This window comes from Cuculus canorus, chromosome 14 (genome assembly GCF_017976375.1).
Source record: "Cuculus canorus isolate bCucCan1 chromosome 14, bCucCan1.pri, whole genome shotgun sequence".
Taxonomy (NCBI): Eukaryota; Metazoa; Chordata; class Aves; order Cuculiformes; family Cuculidae; genus Cuculus; species Cuculus canorus.
The window spans coordinates 14,803,327-14,825,530 of record NC_071414.1 but is presented as its reverse complement, the minus strand read 5'-3'; the positions used below and the strand labels follow the sequence as shown (position 1 = coordinate 14,825,530).

The window sequence follows — 22,204 nt, the reverse complement described above, 5'->3', positions numbered from 1 at the left end:
AAGATGTTCCGAGATGAACAGCTCAAGATAGCGCTTAGGTCACCTCACCAGAGCATCAAATAAAATTATCGTGCTACATCTAGCAAAGGTATAGTTCTTACAGTAGCTTTGCAGAGGGTTAACTCCCGAGTCTACCTATGCTTTTCCTGCAGTTACCTGCACAGGGCAGCTCCTGAGGCAACTGTTATAGATCAGACTGCAGGAGCTGACAGTGGCTTCTCCGCAAGATGTGTTTAATGCCTTGGCTGGAGCTCCTGCTGTATCTAAGCTGTTGCTGCAGGCAGTTCTGCTGCAGGGAGCTTGAGTGTGGTTGCCAGGGTCCTTCTGCCTTTATTCTCCCCTTGGCATTGTACTGCCTTTCCCACACATACTGATGCCATGTGCTGGTCTTAGACACAGTGGCCATTGTCAGATGTTCCACCATTGCAATTGAACTTACTCTGAAGTAGTCTCTGTGCATGGATACAGCTTTTTACCCAGTTACAGACAGGCCAGGCAGAGCAAAGTGCCTTAAAACCTTGCTTTTAATGGTTTTTGCATTGCACAAGGTCAAATGGTTTTGAGAACAGGTAAGGAGAGGTGGCTGAGGAACTGGAGCAGAGTTGCAGCGTGGGAGGAGATGCGCCAGTGCATCACCCTCACTCTGATCCACTCTCCTCTGAGAACAGTCCTTAAAGCCCCAGAAGAGACTTGTGCTGTTAAACGTCTTTTATTCTTTATAATGCTGACAGATAGAAACAGGTTAGCTTTTCATTTAGTAGGGAAGAATCAATCACTTGGTGTTAGTGTAAACCCAGGTTTAATACAACTGGAAGGGGCCCACAGTGTAATCACTCACCCTACGACAAAGGGCACCTCCCAGGCAGTAGTTCTGTGGTTTGCCTGAGCTCTGTCAGTGTTTGTACCTGGAATACAGATCCCTTACTCCCTGAGTCAGGTGAAGCTGAGGAGGTTCATTAGCTACTCCCAATAGCTACACAGGACTTTGGGGTTGTGGCATTAGTTACTCTGAACAAGAGCTAAATGAGAAAGAAATTAAAGGGCATTAGGCCCTAGCTTATGAAAAAGAAAAAAAAAAAAAAACAAAATCACCTCAGCAGTAGTACAATTACGATACACTCAGGAAAGTTATGTACAAGAGCATATCTGTAGTCATGACAAAGGCAGTGACTGCTACATGTTTAATAATTCAGAAGTTCTGTAGGGTATGTGGTTATTGATCATTCCCAGGTCTGTTTAAGCTGCCATTCTTTCCTGGATTTGGGTTGTGTTCAGTGCTTCTGTGGAAGAGCACTGGTTACTTCTGTATTTCACCTGAGAAATAACTGCCCCTGTGCTCTGGGGGGCACACGTTCACATCACCCTGGGCTTGTCTGCTTGTCTTGCTTCACTCAAGCAGACCCTGCAGAAGCGTCAGCTGCAGGGAGGTAGAGTACATGAGGAAACAGAGAGGTTAATGCATAGTTAATGCTAAGTAGAGGCTTTACCTGGATTGAAACACTCACTCTGCATCATCAATCCAGGGTCAGACTGACAACGGTAAAAGGGCAGGACCACCAAGAAAGAGAGCTCCTGGTGGTATGGGGAGCAGTTCCAGCTTCAAGACTTGAATTTCAAGACATGGTTGTAAAACACAAGAGTTCCATCATCATGTGAGTGACTTTTGGAAGCATCTTACTTGACTCCGACTTCTATATAAAAAATTCTACAGGAACCAAACACCCCCACGCCTCCAGGGGTGGGGAGGCAGCTGACAGGGACCTCTCTGTGCCTTAGGACCGTGTTATCATCCTAACATCTCTACACTATGCTTGAGATAAAACTTTAGGGACCCCATAGTGAGTCTTAGTTATGAGTCACTCCAACCCATCCTTTCAGTGAGGGAGTGGGTAGCACTCATACTTCAGAAAGCACAGAGAGGAGAGCCAAAGCAGAAGGCATCTGTGTCCTAGTGCAGAGAAGAACCATGCGATCTGCCCCGGGGCAGTGGTACCAGTTAACAGAACTGATAGTTGTTGCTCTTGAGAAGGGGCTGGCCGCTCTCCTCTTGCTCACAGGACTCATCACAGCAGCCAGAGGTATCGCAGCCACTGTCCTCAGCAGCAGAGGGGAGGTTGGTGTAGTCCTTGAAAGTAAAGAAAAACCCACCCACCCCAAGAGTGCGTCAGTCCCTTCAGTGGTTTATGACAGCTGTTTCTGCATGGATGACTAGCTGGGGATGCTGAACCAACACTGCCTTTGCTGTGACCCCAGGACACGTCTGGCTGGCAGGACAGGTGTGCCCAAGGTTTTGTGGAGCTGCAGGGCAGCTAGTCATGGAGCAGCACACCTTTGGCCCAGCTGCACACCAAACCCAGGGGCATGGGGCAAGGCTGCTGCTCTGCTAGTTATATTGCTGCCCATATTGATGCCCAGAGAGATTGCTGCAAAGCAGCTGTATTTCTTTGTCCAGGCTCCTCTGGTGATGGAGGGGAGTGATGCAATCCTCCAGTGTAGTGGAATGTGGATGCCTCTCTCCACTTCCCACCAATGCTAAACTGCTCCTGTCAGTTAACGTAAGGGACATAAGCCAGAAAGTTGTCCAGGAGCTGTGTTGGTGTAGGGTGAAAGCACACCTGCCCCCTTCTCTCCAAAGGTCCTCACCTGCTCCTTATGCACCTCCAGTTCTTTCTGAATGAAGGAGCTGATCTGGTCAAAGGTTGGTCTCTGTGTGGGCTCCAAGCTCCAGCATGCCTGCATGATGCTGTACCTGCAAAGCCAAACGGGGACAGGCTGGTTTTGCTGTGCTGCTGCAGAGCTGTCTGCACCTCCAGGCTCTCCCCTGCAGCACTTTGTTTTTCAGGCTCAGAGTGCTGAGCAGTCCCTTGTCTTCCCCTCTGTACACCTCTGGTCTATGCACATGCAGTGCTCCAGGGAGAGGCGAGCACAGAAGTGGATAGAGCAAACTTCTCTGTTCTGTCCACAAGGGAATTTATGCCTCCAGTGCGTTAAGCTTAAAGCTCATTCCCTTCCTGTAACCTACTCAAGCTTTCATCTCACAGTCCTAGGATGAAAAGTAGCTGGCTGAAAATAGGAAAAATCCACCAAGTTCAGGAATGTAGACATAGAATGTTAGCTTTCCCATCTTCCTGTCCCTAAACAGAGGAAATAGTGGATCATAACAGACTGCCCGAGGTCTTGCTTTCCTACAAGGGCAAAGTGCTGCCGGGTAGTATCCAGCCTGAACCATCAGGTGCAGACACAGCCGGGAGCAGCAGGAAGGCCTGTGACCGGGGTCCCTGCCTGCCCTACTCATGAAGCAGCTCCAGCCACCCTGTCACGCGTCGTGTGCGTCTCAGCACAGCCACTTACATTTCCAAGGGAGCGAAGTCAGGCCTGGCCATCTGGTATCCCTGCTTCACCATGCTGTAGAACTTGCTGTTCACCACCATGCCGGGATACGGGCTTTTACCTGTGACAGTAGCAGAGGTGGCTCTCAGATCAGAGGCTTTGACACTCCAGCCTTTTGCGGCAAGAAGAGGCAGCCTGGAGCATCGCCTAGGCCAGTGCTACTCCTTCTGCAGGAGCTCCAAGTTAAAGGAAATAATCCAGGGTCCATTGTTTTTAATGGTCCCTCTGGAAGCATAAGAGGGTTTTATAGCCCTGATAAAACCTAGATTTTTGTCAACCTTCCTCCTTTCTTGGAAACTTTTGCAGAGATTTTAAGGCAGTGGTAAGCCATAAAAAAAAAAGCAAGAGAGGTTTGCAAGCTTGCTTCTTTCTTACCAAGGGAGAAGATCTCCCAGAGAAGGATGCCGTAAGACCACACATCGCTCTGCACGGTGTAAATGCAGTCAAAGATGCTCTCTGGGGCCATCCATTTCACGGGCAGGCGGGCCTGGAAGAGCAGAGTCCTGCAGACTGGGCCAAGCTGGCAGCTTATGCTATGCCCTGTCCCTGCTCCAGCCTCACCCCCACCGTTGTACCATCTCTTGTCCCCATTTTAATTACTTACGTTGCCTTTTACAACATAGTTTGAGTCATTCATGATATCACGAGCCAGGCCAAAGTCACAAATCTTGGCTACGCGTCCATCTGATACGAGCACATTCCTGGCTGCTAAGTCACGGTGGATGCACTGGGGAGAAGAGACCGCATCTGAGACCCAGCCAACATCCCTCAGCAGTCCCAACTAATTCCCTACAGCCCAAGACCATTACTCAACAATCCTTGCAGGAGCAAGGGAAACATGTACTGCTCACAAAGCCCCTGTGAGCGGCACTGTGTCACGTACGAGGAGTACGGGCGCTTTCAACCACTTCATTTGCAATGCTGATATTGTGACATTTCGCGCCTTGTCCTTTAATCACTCACAGGGCTGTCATCTTCCCCAGGGGAGGAGGCTCAGAACCAGGGACTGTTCACAGTGTCCTCATCCCAGAAACAGTCATGCTGTTACTCCCTGACACTCTAAATAAACGAGCTCTGGCAGACAGCTCAACAGACACTTTCAGTTCCTCGTCCCTGGGGCAGCAGGGAAGCTGCCAGTGCGAGAAAGCTTCGCATTAGAGTTCCTGACCTCACGTAAAAGCTGGGGAGAAAATGTTGAGACCAGCACGGTACACAGCCCTAAGTTACCCCTGTTCCACTGCCTTGTCATGATGACCTGCCTGGAGCTCATGGGAAGCAGAGGCTCCCAGGGGAGCACCAGTTACCAGCATGCCTGAACCCAAGAGATGGAGCAGAGAGGCCCATCTCCAGCAGTAGCTTGCTTGAGCCGGGCCACCTCATCCAAAAAACCCCCCAAGCCTCATGCAGACAGGATGGCTGCTGCCTGCTGGTTGAATAGACGCTCCCCGGATGGGACGTTGGGGCAGTTGTCTGCCGGGCACTCACGTTCTTTGATGCGAGGAATGCCATGCCCTGGGCCACCTGGCTGGAGAACTGTAGCAGGTCAGAGAGACTGAGGGGACGGAGATCCTCCCTGATTTCATCTTCTTCCTCTGAGCTTTTTCCTGCAATTCAAGGTGAAGTTTTACAGGTGCTGCAAACGCAGCGAGCAGTGCAAGCTATGCTGCATCCTGGTTACCCAGGGCTAACCCAGCCGGGATGGCCGGCATAAAGAAATCATGAAAACACAGAAGTGAGCCTTTAACTCACCCCTGGCTAGTGCAGAATCTGATGATGCTGAAGATGACGATGACGACACAGGCCTCATTTCAACATACGTTTCCAAACCCTGGCTTGAAAAGCCACTGTCACTGAGTCAGACACAACAGAGATGGAGGCAGGCTGTTAGCAACTCTCCCACAGCACCTTCTGCCCTTCCCCACATCCACCAAGAAAAGAAACCACATCCCTGCCTGCCGGAAGCAGCTTAGCTAGAGTCTTGAGAGCAAAGGGAAAGTCAGCATTGAGGGAAAGGAAACCTTGGTGCCCTGGGCCATGGGTCTCCATGTACTGCTCCCCTTTGGTCAAGGGACTGCCCTTGGCTGATGGGGAGCACCAGCCTCTTGTCCTACAAACCCCACGTGCTCAGGAGTGCAGGAAGCAAAAGAGTTCCAATTCCAGACTGTAGGAGGGCAGAATGGATTGAAACCTGGGTTTATTGTGGGATATTTGATGACTGCTGTCAAAGACTTTGGGAAAACTTGGAATTATAACCAAGTCAAAAACACACGCACCCCCAGTGGTTTTCACATCCTGGTATTCTGCAAGTCCCCAGACCTTTGGCCTTAATCTCTCACCAGCGCATCCCTCCGTGTACTGGTCCCAGCAAGTACCCAGGCCCTGTGGCCAAAGCTCTCCTCTTACCTGCGGATGTATTTCTTTTCTAGGTCAATGTTTTTATAGTCAGCAGTGCTGTCTAAAGAGGTGTCCAGGGCAGAATCCTGGATAATTATTGATTCAGCCTTTTTCCGCAGGAAATTCAGCAGATCTCCGTAACGACAATACTCAGTGATGACAAGAATCGGGCCTGGGAGAGAGGCAGAAAGGGTTCATCAAGAGGTGATGTGACCTGTCCTGAGGATTGCTTTGCCAGGGAGGAGCAGCAGAACCCATACTGCGTGTAAGCATGTCTGGAAATGGCCAACCTGGAGTCCCTCACAAAGTTACAGAATTAGGAAAGACCACTGGGTTCATCAGCTCTGTTGTGAGATTGAGGAGAGGAAACAGCCTCAGAGGAGCAGGCGACAGACAGGGTCCATGCAGGACGCAGGGCTGCGGGATCCTACCTCCATAGGTACATGCTCCCAGCAGGTTAACGATGTTCTCATGGTGTCCCAAGTGACTCATGATCTTCAGCTCAGACATGAGTGCCTCCTGCTCATCTGTGTCTGCCGATGCTGCAAAACAAGAGAAGATCTGTGTGAAGGAGGGACAACAAAGTCACGAAGGAAGACAGAAAAAGGCGTAGACAGATGTGACAAAAGGCAGAGACACACTCAGAGAGGAAATTATGCTCTCTGTGTGTGCCTCTGGCCATGAGCGTCCATAGAAGTGACAGCAGCGCGATTACGGCTCCCAATACTTTTTGCAGAATCGTCTACAAAAGCAAGTGATGCAGCCTGAGAGCACCAACACAGTGAACACACGCTACGTCCTGCCCAAAAGAGCTTGAGGGATTTCAGCCTTTGCGTGTTGCTCTGCGCTTACACTTTAACATCTTCACAGCCACTTTAAGAACTGAATCTTCTTTGCCCAGCCCAAAAGCAGTGGCTTCTACCACTTTTCCAAAGGCTCCTGCTCCAAGAGTTTTTCCTGCAGAGGGAAAAAAAAGATGTGCTTATAATACGATTTATGGAAAAAGATAGAGCAGTTGTTCTGCGAACAGTCTTGAAGAGGATATCTCGTGGGTGGGGATTCCTGCTGAGCCCAAATGAGATGACATCCCTCAGTCAGGGGGTTGGTTAACATTTGAGGGGAACTCTACTGTAAACAAAGATGGTACGAAAGAAGCTATGCCCAAACATGGGCTCACCAGTTCTGCATTAGGAATGAGAGAGGGACACAATCCTCTCAACCTTCCTCAAAGCAACGGAGGGAAGTTGTACTCTAGCATCTGCCACGTGATGTGGGAAAGGGCAGCAAGGCCTGGTTGAGGACATCACTGTAGTGTCTCTATGCACCTCTAGATGTTGCCCAGTTGTTTTGACTTGTCCCTTGCAGCATTTCAACTCTGTGATGAGGTGCATGCCACCAGGCAAGCAGCGAGGAAAGTTTCTTACCAAACTGGAGGTTATTCCTGGGAAACTCCCACTTTTCATTGTATGGCAGCTGAGTGGGATCAATAAAGATGTAGTTATTCCCTTCACAGGCCTCAATGATCTTCCACCGCACCTGGTACTTGGGTTTCTGTAAGGAAGAAACTCCAGTTATTCAGTGTTTCTCAAGTCCAGTGTTTTCCCGAGTCCCAGCATGAACTCTAGTTTTCACCCTACGAGAGTAAAGGGAAGACTTAAGCTGCAACACATCAAATATATCTGGCTGTGAACCTGAACTGAGTGAGAACAGCTTTGTCTGGACAGCCTGTTTTTTTTGCTGTTACAAAGTCCCCCCAACTTGTCATCCGTGACTGAGGGAGGCTCTCTTGCCTCTTTCAGCCCACTGCCCTTGCTTGGGATGGCAGAGCCCGCAAACCCCACCAGACCAGTGTCTCACAGTGCCAGCTGCTGCTGGAGGGGGATATCCACACTGTATTGCCTTCCTTGGCATCCTGAGCCGCTGAAGGCAGCGCAACGGCAGAGCTGGCCCAGCCCCACTTCCCTTACAGGGGAAAAAAAGAAATGGTTAAAGAGAAGTAAGAATTTCTTCTCTTTTCCCTGAATTTCATAGCAGAAGTAACCAGATGAGGACAGAGAGAAGCAGTGCTGGAGCCTGGGGGCAGTGGCGATTGCCGGCTTGTGCTGGGAATCAGCATTCATGTTGAGAGGGCTCGGGAGACAGGTTGGAGGTACAAACACGGAGGAAGGCGGTGAAATAGTTTGGCATGAGACTGGTGTGAACAGCCTTCACTCCTGTAGGAGACAGGCAAGGACCTGCACTCCAGAGCAGCAAAGTCTCATGTCCACCAAGACAGATAGAGGGAAGCATGGCTGGAGTGACCACGGCTGTTACTATGAGCCACCTCATGTCCCAGCTGCTGGGAGGTGTGTGCTGAAACGCTTCTCCTCACCAGTTCTCCTCAACGGTTGCAGAGAAGGATTCAGCATATGGGAAGATGCCCAAACCTGGGTTAGCACAGATACGACTGACCATAACTGAGGCAAGCAGATCTGCAGTTTCAATTCAAAGCATCCGTTTGTTTTCTTCTCCACAGTGCTTCTTTTTCCCCTTTGCCTGAGAACTGAACATCCGTGCCCATGCAGGCAATTGAAAAAATGCCCAGATGGAATGCTCCAAGCAGCAGTTTCTGGTGGAGGATCCTCAAAAGAGTGCCACATGCACTCAGTTCATGTGTTGCCTGTTCGCCAAGAATGAGCCCTGCTGCTGTCTGCTCCACAATTCAACTAGCACTGCAGCCACCAGCCGGGGCTCAATAAGCTGATGGCTGAGATAAGGGAATTTATTTATAAACATGTCCTGCTTCTCTTGGCCTTGCAAGGGCCTTTCTAGAAACTATTTCTTCAGAGCTTCACTTACACATCCATCCATCTCCATCTGTCTCTGGGCTCCTGGCCAAAGGCAGCTCTGCCTGCAAAGCTGTAGGCACTTGGTTGGGAGAGGGCTCTGCTGACTCTTCTGACAACCAACACCAGAGATTTGCCACACAATTTGTGGCCTTGATGGGCTGTCAAAGGAAGAGTGCCAAAACAGAGCTGAAGCCCAGGAGATTTTCACCCACTGATGAAGCAGAGGGGGCTATTGGTTGGTACAGTTTATGAAAACAACTGAGGAGGAATCCAAATGCTGAAAATGAGTCCTGTGGAGAAAATGGGGCAAGTTGTACAAAAATAGTGGCCAAGTCTTCCTGGAGACAAGCACCTTCTAATAGCATCCTGTTTCCTCTTAAAGACAGCTTTTTTATAAAGCAGGGAGGAGAGTAAAAAGGTTTGCAAATTGCAAACCACCTTTTTCCTCCTTCATTTGATCTGTGCAACCAGAACAAAACCAGCTTGTGAGTGAGCACCTTTGTCTGGCACCAAGCGATATCCACATTGACCTCTGGACTACAAGAGCGAGGGACGACCAGGGCGGGAGAGGTCTGAGCACACTGGGTTTGCCTCGCAAAGCAGGAAACTCCACAGGGAAGTTGGGAGGCAGTGGAGACGAAGGAGGTGGCATGCTTGGTGTCTCCAAAGTGAACGGTCCCTGCCTGATGCTGCCGGCTGAACCGTGTGCTCTCTGGGGCTCGCAGGCTCTGCAGCCCTCACTACGCAACAGGGAACCTGACCTGGTTGTACTTGTAGAGGAGGAAGAGGAGTAGGAGGAGCAGCAGGACCGATGTGCCTATGCAGGTGGAGAGAATGGGGCTGAAGAGCTTGTTTGGAGGGGCCATGACATTTCCTGGAGAAGAAGAAAAAAATGGGAATGAGTAAACCACTCCCATTTCAATCCCATTGTTTGGGCGCATTTTGCCCAACTCTTCGCTTAGGTTTGCCCTGCTTGCAACACAACCCAGCACCGGCCTCACAGTATTGCTGGGAGCTGAGGGAAGTTCTTGGTGCCAAACAAGGCTGCAATGATTTCCCTCTCCCCATCCACCCCAATTTCCACAGGAGCAGGTGCAGGTCAGACTGGCTGGGTGCAGCGAGGACTGGGCCATCAAAAGATGCAGCCCCTGGACTCCAGTGGGCTCAGCAACAACTGACAGAGCTGCGCACTGGAGCGAGGTCCTGTGGTTCTAAGATATTCCTGGCATGGCTCAGCTTTTGGTACAAGCCCATATCCAGCCAGCGATTTCTACATCACTCCTAGAACTGCCAAATGCCAAAGTCTCCCACCTCTTGTGAAAACAGAAGGCTTGTGGAATCTATTCCACCTCCCTTGTAAGACAACAGGGATATACATATAGGAAGATGAGCCTCCCAAAGTCCCCAGATTCTCCCCAGCTCTTCCAAGCTATCAGTTTGTATCTTACTAGTGATGGTGAGCGAGTGCAACATGTCAGAAGCATTTCCCTCTTTGTTAATGGCCACACAGCAGATGGTGAAATCTGGACCCAGCTCCTGGAATGGAACAATGCTCTCCACCTCTACCTCTTGGAAGGGCAATGTGTTCACCACCTGGGGACTGGAGTCGTTGAGTAACAACCTATAATCATCACTGTACCTGCAAAGACACAAAGACCACAAGCAGGAGGGAATGAGTGCTCCTCTACAGCACAGTTGTGAATCGGTGCTTGTATCAGACTAGACAGGAGACACTGGGAATTAGAGTTGCAGCTCTGTGAGGTGTGTTGCTCACTGCTCAGTTTAGAGGCCTCTCTCTGGACATCAAAGCCCCGTATAAAACAGTCTTGACTGCCTTCACACAGCTACAGCTGTGTTCTGGCAGCAGTTCCCTCCTCAAATGAGGCTGGTACTGAGATACAGCCTCCACTGCCCAGAGAGCTGCAGTTGGCTCCCATCACTCTGTAACTCAGTAACTCTGTGCTCTTTGGAGCCTCACACCTGTGGAGGTCCCAGAAAGATGACCAGGACAAGGCAGAGTACAGCTCTACAGCAACTCACATTGGGGCACTTCTCCAAGGGACCCACATGTTCCTTGAAAGAGCATTGGGAGAACATGAACCACAGGTAATAGCACATTTTAAGCTCAAGACGTTAGGAAAAAGTGCCTGCTCTTCCTCCTCAGACAGTTCTCAAGAACCTCTTTTTTAAGCATCCTTAAAAAAGCATCTTTAACAGCATCCTTGTTGCTGTTACTCAGCAGGGTCTGCTGTACAGCCTGTAAGCAACCCCACATGCTGCTGCTCAGCAAACTCCAGCGCAGTAGAGGCAAATGCACACCCCAGGGGTGCTCAGACCTCTGGGTATTTCTTACCTGTCAGAGGAAATGGGGCACTGGTACCACTCAATGCGTGGGGCAGGGTAGCCGACGGCCATGCACTGAAGGATGCTGGAGTCATTGGCTGGCACCTTGATTTTGCAGACCCTCGGAGGAGCTGTTGCGAGTGGCAAATAAACAGTGAGTGCTATGACCAAAGGAAGAACACATTCCTGGTGCTCTGATTTACTTCCCATGCGTGCAAGGACAAATAATCAAGAACCTCACTACTAGAAGGAGGTTTGGTCTGGGTCCCAGATGCAGACTGGCTGTGTCCTGTGGGTGCTGGGCTGGAAGTTCCCTGGTATCCCACCCTACTTGCTGCCAGCTGGGCAGCAGCCCCAGGGCAAGCAGGGATAAAGAACGGGCAATGCCAAGCACTTACATTTCACGGAGATATTGAAGGTAACTGAAGCATTGGTCTCATTATTGAGGGCATAAAAAGTATAGAGGCCTCCCTCTCCTTCCTGCAGGCGGTTCAGGAAGAGCGTGTTGTTATACCTGCTCACACAGAGAGTGAACAAACACCGTGAAGAAAGCTGAGCTGAGGAAACTCAAGCACTTAGTCTTTGCTCAGCAAGATGTGTCTGCTTCCTATGCCCTGGAGTGGGTGAACACTTCCCAGCACCAATCCTAACCCATGGGAGGAATCTGCTACTTGCCTTCTTCAGGGCAAGCAGGGGAGGTCTGATCTTCCTTAGAGGACCTTTTCCCACCAAGGGTACAGCACTTCTACAGGCGAGTGAATATGCAAGGTTTAACAACTAGATCATTGCCTTTGAAGGGCAGGAGGATGCTGTTCCTCCTGCCTTTAACAGGATGTGTTATTCCTCCCATTTCTTAGCTCATCAAGTCACAGTCCCTAATGCCCACTTCTCTTGCTCTTCATTTCTCAGACCCTGATGAAAGAAAGGTCACCCTAAAGCCATCGTGCTTGCTGAGTGGTACAGTTCCTCTCATACATTATTTTGAGTTCCTAAGAAAATGTAAGGGTAATTGCCAAAACTCCTCAATAAATGGAATGATCCTCCTTCTTTAATTCTCTTTTTGGCCTCAGATGGCAGGAGGCTTTGGAAGATCAGGCTATGCCCTCCATTAAGTCTTATCCACATAACGATGTTCCTGGTTTTACTCGACACAGGGCACACTGTGCCTCTTGGCACACACACTCTCCAGACTGCAAATCATGGGACAGCTGAGGAGCAGCAAAGGAATTCAGGCTTTTGTACTGTTCGACGCCTGTGATTCCTTCCTGTAAGGGGAGTCCAAATAAACAACCACACCACAGACTGGATAGCAGCTTCCACAAGGTTTTCTACAAAAAATGCTGCCAATTTAGATAGAGATGGTGTCCTCCTTGACGTGATCAGACCTGTTCACTGTGGTTTGCTAGTAGTACTGGAGAGAGAAGGCAAAGGCAGAGCAGCTACCCTCTTTAAAACCAGAGTTTGCTGTCAGCCGGCAGTATGGGGTCTACTTGTCTCACAACAAAAGCATAGTTGGAAACACACCACTGTCACTGTAGACGAGAGAGCAAACATACCAGTTGTTTCCAGAGATCATTTGGGTCTTGAACTTGGTACTCTCAGAGTTCGAGGGGTTTCTGTGCTTCCAGCCCCAGTGGAGAAGCTTTGGGTAAGCCTCAATGTGGACTTGCAGCTTCAGACTCTCTCCCAGAGCAACCTCCTGGCTGGTGGCTGGCACTGGGGTCAGGAACACATATCCTCTCTCTGCAGGATGGAGAAGAGCATGACCATCAGCAGGCACATCCAGAGCCCTGAAGTGAGCTTATACCAGCTTCATAAACGGACCATTATTGGGAAGAGCAGCCTCAGGTGGGAGGCTGCAGAAAAGAATTAGGCATTACACAGATTCTGATGCCAAAGGAGTACTTTTGAGTTGTTTCTTTGTTATGGCAGCTTGGATTTCAGTCTGCTTGAGAGCTAAAACAATCTTGAACTCTTGTGGGGAAAGAGGTTTTACATGCTGTATCTTAACAAGAGATGTGGCTAAAACTGTATCTCTTGATAATCCATAGAAGACAAGTCCCTTAGCTAAACTTCTTACTTCCCTGTTGGGGACAACTCAGACCAAGCCCTCTTCCTGAGTTATGGTATGCAGTGGCTTTGGGTCATCAGCAAAACCCAGCCTAGAAACCGCAAAGGTGAATTTTCTGTCTTGAGATACAAATAAGAACATAATAGACCTGGATCCTCTTATGTGGATCTGCTATTTGAAGAGCCAAAGATCCATACTCTGCTCATGAGTGCCTTTCCTTCTGACCAGCGTTTCCCGGTCTTCAGCATTAATTTACAGCACAGGGGATTTTTTGTTTTAAAGCTGGTTATAAAACAAAGAGATGGAGAGCTTTCCAATTTTTCATCCAGACTCCAAAAAAATGTCCTCCTGCCTCTCGAGAGTTGAAGGGAACATTTCCTTTCCTAGCAGTTCTCATGTGAGCCTTCATGCACAAGTGAGAATGATGTTTCCAACAACAAAACTGAGAACTGGATAGAAGCAGAAGCAAAAAAAAACCTGAAGGCTAGGTGTGATTCAGGCCACATCTTCCTGATCTTTCAAGGAAGCACTCACCTACTACCTGAAGCATCGTTGAGGCATTCCTGGATCCTGCTGAGTTGTTAGCTATACAAGTGTATTTCCCACTATCTTCCATGGTCACCGCTGGAACGGACAGGATGTCGCTGATTAAATAGTTCTCATTTTCAAAGCTGGCCGTTCTAACTGTCATGACCTGTCAGGCAGGGAGGGAACATCAGGCACTTTCTTGGAAGGGCAGAGGATGGGAATTGATTTTTTACAACAAATGTGGCCCCCCCCCCGGTTCTGGGCACCTGAACTTTGCTATAGAGCCCCTGACACTGAAAGCCTTCTGTGTGGAGACAGAAATGAATGTTAAACTTAAGTATTCAGGGCAGATACTCCACAATAGTTTGGGTTATAGTTATTGTGAACCTTCTGACTGCGAGATGGCTTTGCATTGTGTCGTCCAAACATATGTTCCTTCAACTCCTTAATAAAGGCATCATCTACAATAAGGATTTATAGTAACCCTTATCCAACTATATAACAGTTAAATGTTTCCCTTTCTTCAACCATATCTTTCCTCTATGGAACTACATGTCCTGAGCACGTTTGCTGCTTTAAGAGCCCTGACAGGGCTGGGTGGAAAGATGTTGCCAATCAGTAGGTGCTGTGACTCCTGCTCAATGAATTCAGCTGAAACAACTTACTGCTCTCAGGTAGCCGGATCCTCACAATGGGCAGGTGTTTCTTAACCCCATGTCATCACAAGGAAAGGATGGCCACTTTCGGATTTCTACAGCTTGTTTGAACAGCTGTTTTGGTTGGGCACTTTAAGGCTTTGCTGCAGGTGACGTGGGTCTGGTCAGTTCTTACCACACTGCATCTCCCAGTTTCAAAGAAATTCCAACATCCCTCTAAAGCTGCACAACTTACGCTCTTTGCCGCTGTCACCCATCTGATGTAATATTTGTAGGAAGGAGCAATTACTCTGCAAGCGACTTGGAAAGGTTCACCCATGATTCGCACGTGGTCTATAGGGTCCATGATCACCGATACAGGCTTCTCCAGTGCTACACAAAGGCAAGCAAGGAAAGATTCAGTGTCAGCTGGTCTAGTGACCCCGTGGGCTTTGGAGACTTCCCAGGGCCTGGCTACATTCTCATTTCTGTCCTCTTCAATCTCTTTCCCTCTTCCCTAGGGATCATCAGTCCTTTTGGGGCATCTCTCTATGGGAAGTGGTACAGGTCAGGGAGAGCACAGCAGTCACGCTGGGTTGAAAGTGAAGAGAAATCTCCTGCCACAGTTATTTCCTGAGCACCAGGGCCCAAAACTTGCATAACATCAGGGAGATAGACTTTTTTCCTCCCTGTTCTATGACTGTGCCTGCAAATGTTTGAACCGTGCAGAACCCGGGGAGACCCACCTGAAGGAGCCAATTTGCCAGAAGCTAATGGAATTATGTCTCTATTAAATACCCTGCAGGTTCAGAAGGTCTCTCCTACCACTGGTGAGGAGATTCCCCTTAGCTATCTACTGTGGCTTAGCTGTCTCCCTGAGGGCAGCAGTAACCCCAATCCTTTACCTTCTTCCACAATCAGTCTTATTCTTGGTGACTTCTCTATTTTTCCATTTATCACTGCTTGACATCGGTAATAGCCCTTCTGCTTGCTTTGCACATTGTACAGTGTTATTCCTTTCTCAGTACTGAAAGAATAGCTGGTCCCAGGTGGGAGTTGAGATGTATCATCCATTACCAGAGTCACATTGGATCCATACTCGGGGGCCGTGATGAGACAGGGGAGCTCAGCATTAGCACCTTTGGTCACCAAGATCCGAAAAAATTGGGTGAACCACACGTTATTGGGATCTGTGGAGGAGACAAGATGAGCCAGAGAACAGGATTAGAAAAAGCATTGAAGCTGAGAAACGCGTTCCAGCAAAGGCAAATCTCCAGCATTGCCGCACAGTGGGAGTTCGATGCTGGGGCAGCTCTGCTCAATGCTGCCTGACTCAGCCTCCAAAAACTTGCATGACAAGCCCAATTCCAAAGGCATTTGAAGAGAGGGCAGAAATCAACTCACAAATGTACATAGGCAAGAGAGACTGAGAATTACCCCTGCCTCTAATAAGACTTTTCACCACAGTGTTAGTATTATTTATCAGACTTCCAGCTTCCCCGTCCAGAACAGTATCTCCAATATAAGAAAAGAGGTGAACTCAAGGTATGGAGGTACAAAACTTCTTCTCGGGGAAAAGAATATTTGTAGTTCAGATCATGCTGTGAGGAAGTGATTCACGTGACTCTCCCCCTTACCTGGGGTACTGGCAATAGAGTTATGATTTCCAGATTTCGTTTCTCATTACAACATTGAACAGACTTTCATCTGGGTTTTTTTCAGGAAGGGAAGCCAAGGAAAATGGAAGGAGAGGTTCAGGCCATTCATAAATATGCATGAAACATAGATGCTCTGTATTCTACCCCAGTGTTTCAGCCACTGACCTCATTTTGTGTGGGCTTACACAGTCGAGGGTGAGCCACTGTTCTGCTAGAGACATGCTCTGCTCCCCAAACACACACAGGCACAACCACAGCCATCGAGAGGACCTGTGTAATGACCATGCTCTCTGAAAGGACACCACTCTGCCAGCGAACAGAGGAAGAGGATAACACAGTTACCTCGCACGAACAGATGCACAGTTGCAACACTCTTGTCGCTGCTGTTGACATAAGCACACTTATAGGTGCCTGTATCCTTGTAAATGGCCTTGGGAATACTGAGCGTGCTGCTGGTGTGGTTGCTGAATGTCTCCTTTTGGCTTTTCCATTCAACCTCAGACTCTCCTGAGCAGTGCAAGGTGACTGGATCACCCGTGTTGACAACCAGAGCAGGGAGGTCAGGGCTGATCACAGGGGATGTTGAGCCTACAAAAGAAAGAGAAAGCGTGAGGATGCAAAGATGATCCCTTAAAGGTGCTCTGTTGAGTTCACACTATTCAGCATCAGGAAGAAATGGTTCTGAATCAGAAAGATTCAGTCTAGCTCTTTGGCTCTCATCATGCCAGGCATTCTCTATCCCATCAGACTGATGTGGCCTGGTACTCTAAGGAATGAATTTCAGGGAAAAGAGAAACCCTCACATGTGAACATTTTGAGCACTGGGACAGGAAAAACAATCATCTGAAGCTGATCAGGCCAGATGCTAACTTGGAAGTTATTCTTGTTGGGTTTTTCCTCTTCTCAGAAGATTTTTCCTTTTGTGGCAGAACTGAACCTACTGTATGAACTTGATTAGCTCTTAACACCACTCGGTGAAGTTTAAGGGAGTTTAACTGTGTCTGGGGCTCTCTTTCTTGCATTAGTGCCGAGATACTAGACCAGACCTTGAAAGCTTCTGCAGGGAAGGAATTCAGAGCATGCCTGTTGGGAGGACTGGCTTTTTGATTGCTGGGCAGCAGATTTTGAAAAACTACTTCTGCCTTTTTATAGTGTCACACAGTGCATTTTCCTCACAATCGAATATTTACGAAGCAAGGCAGCATTATTAGTCACATCTAGGGGTGAGAAACAGGCACAGAATAGCTTAATGGCTCATGAAAGCCCATAGAATGGTTTGGGTTGGAAAGGACCTATAATAATCACCCAGATCCAACCCTCCTGCCACGTGCAGCGACACCTCGCACTAGATCAGGATGCTCAAAGCCCCATCCAACCTGGCCTCAAACACCTCCAGGGATGGGACAGTCACGACTTCCCTGGGTGACCTTTCTCACTGTGAGGAATTTCCTCCTTATGTCTAGTCTAAATCTTTCCCCTCTCCAATTTATAGCCATCCCTCCTCATCCTATCACTCCATGCTTCACCCTAGCTGTGATCGTTGCACGTACAGCACACCAGGCTGTACTGACACCAGCACAGCAATGCAGCTGGATTTCTGATGCCTTCTCTTCTCTGAAGACAGCTTCTCTGCTGGCCGAATAAAGGGGAACCAGGGTCCCACTCCAGCCCTTAGTGTCAGAGGGAAATATTTTTTCCCCCCGTTTTGTCACATCAGCGAGTTCTTTGAGTCACCGCCTATATTTAGGGTGGGGGGAAGTGAGAAATGAATCAGTACTGCGGGGCTAAGGAAGAAACGGTACTGCCACCCCCACGCCAGGCCTTTGGGGAGGACAGGAAACACATTGCGAATGGCTATCTGTGCTCGGGGGGCTCTGCACCCTCCTCCAGCCCCTATCCAGGGCTATTCTCCCACTTCTGCTTTCCTTCCCGGTTGCTAACTCACCCTTATATCTTAAAGGGACAAATACACAAATGCTACTAAGTAGAAAGGTAGTTGCCCAATTTATCGGTTCATTGCTCTTTGTAGAGGAATTCACTGGGGCAATGGCAGCAGAAGCGAAGGCTGAGTTTGGTATTGTGATGCCTCAAACTCCAGCAGAGTGTTCTGGACAAACAGGAGCTCTTTAGCTGAATGATTTCTCATCCAAATGAACATAAAAGCCCCAGTTATCAGAAAATGGGAAAGAGCAAGACACTCTATAATTGCACCATTAGCCCAGCTAACTCGCATATCCTTCAGGGAAAAGGGGAGCAGCAGCCAGATATTACGGCTTTTCACTGTTCAAAGCTGTTACAGAGAGGAGAGAAGGTTGCCAACAGGTACAGTCACAGTTCTTAAAGAACATCTGTCCTCCAGGACTGGCTGGGGCACCATTTCTGTAGCAGCCAACAGAAGCACACAGCACCCTCATCCAACCCCATCCACAGCCCTCGCTTGGTGAGAAAGACTGTGTGAGGTACACGTGTGTCCTGTGTACCGGCTGTGCTCAGGGCTGTGACACCAAAGCCCATCCACCAGGACTCAAAGAAACATCATTTAAGTAATCTTGGCCATGCAAAGGACTGAGAATAGGAAACCTAAGGACCTGGAGAACATTGCTGGTGTGTGACAGTGATGCAGTTGCCCAGGGGAAATCCAACCAAGACCTCCCTAACCATCAGACCTGGAGGAAAAAAGAGGTCAGGAAGCTTTGGCGCATGGAATATTTCACATTTTATCTCCCTGACTTTTTTTTTTTATGTGTGCATGTGACATTTTTATCTTTCTGTAGAAACAGGAAAAGCCTCATTTACTCCCAGAGTGGAGAAAAATATACCCAGAATCCTTTACACAGCCACATCATTCACATATCTTAGGTAAAATATTCCTCCCTTTTTGCTAAGTTTTCTTTTCTAGTGAGACTTGACACATTTCTGTTGTTTTAGCTCTGTCACTGGATGCTTTTTCCTCACCTACTCTCCACTTTAGCTATGCCTCCACATCCATGGCTTCAGCACCTTTTAATGCGGGAGCCAAACTCTTTGACTCGGAGCTGTGTTCAAACTGGTTCAGGGGAAGATCATCTTGTAATTGGTCCTTGGTTTGGCCACAGCAGGAGGACAAGAAAAACAAAAGTCATGCCACTCTCTGTCCATGTTGTTATCAACCTCCAATTGCTACTGAGATGTTATGGCCAAAAAAAAAAGCTCAGGATAGGTGCTGCTCATAACAGTGAAGAAGCCAACAGTTTTCAGGTCACCAGAGACTCCTGTCAGTGGCACAACCACCACACAACTGGAGTGGCCATAGACAGGGCAGAGACAACACAGGGCAACACTAGGTGAAGGCCACCCAAACATACACTCGTCTGTGTGGGCTGGGGGATGAATCAGACCAGTGGGTCCTTTTCCAGAATGGGGAAGCAGGGCTGCTGGAGGAGGCTTTCTCCCTGCTGACCAGTATGCAATCTTGCACGAAGCCCAGGGATGTCTCTCTGCTGCTCTTCAGCAGCTTCCGCAGCATTACCAGTAACTGCTGGCCAAAGGTTTTACCACACTTGGGTTGTGTAACCATGACCTCTACTTACAGCTGCAGGCTCTGTCCCTGCCTCTCCCATGCCAGCCAAAACACTCTTTTCCTCTGCTGAGGGTTTGAAAATGGTGAGGAAGGAGAAGTGAAGATGGGTTAGACAAAGAGGCTCAAGAGCCTTACACAGAAGCCAGCCGTCAGGACCTTGACTTGGCTCTACGAGGCATCTAGGCTAAGGTCTGGCCCTAGGAGGGACCCATACGAGACTTGAGCTCCTCTTGCTTCCCACTCAGTGATGGTAAGGACAAAGCTTGGTTTCTGAGGATACCTTCCCCAGAGTCACCTACTGTATCTGGCGGGCAAGGGATGGGGATAAATGTTGCTCATCACATCTCTGCTTGGCGTTTCTACTGCAAAGGTTTAGATACATCCACAAGAAAACAAAATAAACCCCAGGCAGACCTCTCAAAACAGCCAAGAACACATATCAGGTTTCAAATCTCTCTTCTGCTTGACCTGAAGCTGGGATTTGAGCCCCTGGAACTCCCCCAGCAAGAGCCCAGAACATAATGGTTATACCTATCAGCCTCGGGTACCCTGAGAAGATGCACTTGTAATCTAAGAGGTAGGAGGCGGAAGCCAGGCTCTGGCTCCAGTCTGAGTCTATGGCTTTAGACAACCTTGGCATGCTGCCGGTGGCCAACAGTGATGGTACTCGGACAAATATGCATTTAACACCTTGATACAGCAGACAGGGCCTGATAATGTCACAGCTGGTGACCTGCAGTGACCAGTGCCTCAAGGAACCTTTGGAGAGATCCTGACAGATATCCTTATGATCTCTCACAAATCTATATCACAGTTGCCCAATCCCTATTACCTTAAACACAAGAAATAACCCCCTGTGCACCCTTCTCAACCCAGTTCCCAGCACAGTAGATCTGGAAAAAGCCTTTTCAGTATGTTATAGATGTGACTTTAAGTGAAACATCACGTAATGCGACAATGAGAGGCATTCAAATTTCCTGGGCTGAAAATAGGAGCAGTGTTGTGGCTCAGGAGGGATGAGCTGCCTCCCTGCTTCATGCTGAATGCTTTCCCAAAGGATTGCTCCCACCCAGAAGGGACTTCGCACCCAAGTCTCAGTGTGTTCCCAAGCAAGCTCAAGAGGAAAATGAAGAAAAGTGTCACACAAGATGCAAGAGGCTGCCAGTGCTTAAAATGTACTGTTAGTAACACTGGTTTCTGCTTGTTTCATTGCAAACCTCAAAACAGGCTTAGTGACTCTTGAGGTTAAGGGTTTATCACCTCGCTGCAATCTCTGCAGCCTCAAAAGCCAGGCATAGAATCATAGAATCACCAGGTTGGAAAGGACCCACTGGATCATAGGATCCAACCATTCCTAACAATCCTGAAACCATGCCCCTCAGCACCTCATCCACCCATCCCTTAAACACCTCCAGGGAAGGTGACTCAACCACCTCCCTGGGCAGCCTCTGCCAGTGCCCAATGACCCTTTCCATGAAAATTTTTTTCCTGATGTCCAGCCTGAACCTCCCCTGGCGCAGCTTGAGGCCATTCCCCCTTGTCCTGTCCCCTGTCACCTGGGAGAAGAGCCCAGCTCCCTCCTCTCCACAACCTCCTTTCAGGTAGTTGTAGAGAGCAACAGGGTCTCCCCTCAGCCTACTCAGTATATTCACCTTTCCCTCCTTGGCTGCCCGAGCTGTGTTTCCATCACATCCTGGCTGTCCAGCCCTGTGGTGTATGCCAGCACCACCAGAAAACAGCAGCTCTCTGACACCTCCACCCGGGTGTGAGGTGCATCAGAAGGTACGGGTGCAGCTGACTTGCCCAACTCTTACACCTGCACGTCAAGCTTCTCCGACTCTTTCCCCATTTGGATTAAACATTGTTTCAGAGACTGCTTCCCAAAGGACACACTTTCTGCTGAACATCTCCTTCCTCCTAACCCCTGCCCAGACCCAAACAGTGGGAAGTTTCCCTTTCCCAATCTCCCCACTGCCGAGGCTCTTTCTACACCTCTCCATACCCCTTTGCCTCACCCTGGTGGGGCTGCAGGCAGCCAAGAACAAGATCTCAGCACAGCTGGGCTCTAGAGCTTACACAGACAAGGAACACACCCTCTTTCCAATGCTGTCCTACTTGTATAACTACAGCCACTTCTGGATGGTCTTCAAGGAGCTGTGGCAGCCAAGTCTGCTCTAAAAGCCAAGCTGGTGTCTCTTCCCTGCTGTGCCATGGAGTAGACGTGTTCTCTTGCCTGCTCCATACCCACGCCAAGGCTCCTTGATCCTGCCCGCAGCAGCAGTGGCCGCTTCATGCGGCGGCCTCCAAAAGCAGGGACCGTCCCAGCTCACGGTGAGCTTTTTGTAGATGCAACTGAGAGCGTGGCTTCGTGTTGCACCACAGGGAGCCAAGCACCTGTTAGTCCAACTTCAGCATTGCCCAGTTCCCAGCCCTACCAGGACTGTCACCCCTCCTCACCTGCAGAGGGATGGAGGACTCACACCAGACACCTAAGAAAACCTTGCCATATCCCCAAGCTGTGCCCATGTGACATGGAGACGCTGCAGGGCTTGGGGGGCTGGTGGACCTACCGTGCCAGATGCCAGTTGCGGTGAACAGCAGCAGGAGAGCAGGACCCATGTCCCCAGGGACCACCATGCCTCCAGTGTGAAGCAGGGACCCAACTGAAGGATCCTCTTGAGCAGCGGGCAGCGCTCCTCACAGGCACCGTCCCCAGCGCTCCCTCAGCAGGAGGTTCTCCTTTCTGTGTTGACCACAAGTTAAGAAATTCCCTTTGTTTGTTTTTGAAATGAGAGGGG

The 22,204-nt window shown here is 49.2% G+C and overlaps 1 protein-coding gene across 1 annotated transcript; it reads right to left on the bottom strand.

Moving 5' to 3' along the window:
* Positions 1–561: 561 nt before the first annotated feature.
* CSF1R (colony stimulating factor 1 receptor) lies at positions 562–22,186 on the bottom strand. Its single transcript, XM_054079461.1, has 21 exons — positions 21,977–22,186; positions 16,190–16,435; positions 15,095–15,379; positions 14,446–14,582; positions 13,561–13,720; positions 12,512–12,698; positions 11,354–11,469; positions 10,966–11,086; positions 10,061–10,251; positions 9,374–9,486; positions 7,209–7,335; positions 6,637–6,741; positions 6,216–6,326; positions 5,794–5,956; positions 5,140–5,240; positions 4,876–4,994; positions 3,995–4,117; positions 3,766–3,877; positions 3,352–3,451; positions 2,644–2,749; positions 562–2,125 (listed from the first exon to the last, which is right to left on the bottom strand). The coding sequence occupies exons 1-21, from the start codon at positions 22,041–22,043 to the stop codon at positions 1,997–1,999; spliced, it is 2,919 nt and encodes a 972-aa protein (XP_053935436.1). The 5' UTR covers positions 22,044–22,186; the 3' UTR covers positions 562–1,996.
* Between the last annotated feature and the right edge of the window lie 18 nt (positions 22,187–22,204).

What these genes read in the sequence shown, in the direction of transcription:
- CSF1R (XM_054079461.1), bottom strand. Translation starts at nt 22,043, where the DNA reads ATGGTGGTCCCTGGGGACATGGGTCCTGCTCTCCTGCTGCTGTTCACC. An exon ending in GCACTCGCTCACCATCACTA is followed by an intron (nt 9,487 to 10,060) that starts GTAAGATACAAA and finishes CTTCTTCTCCAG; the next exon opens with GAAATGTCATGGCCCCTCCA. An exon ending in CATTCCTCGCATCAAAGAAC is followed by an intron (nt 4,118 to 4,875) that starts GTGAGTGCCCGG and finishes TCTTCTCCCCAG; the next exon opens with TGCATCCACCGTGACTTAGC.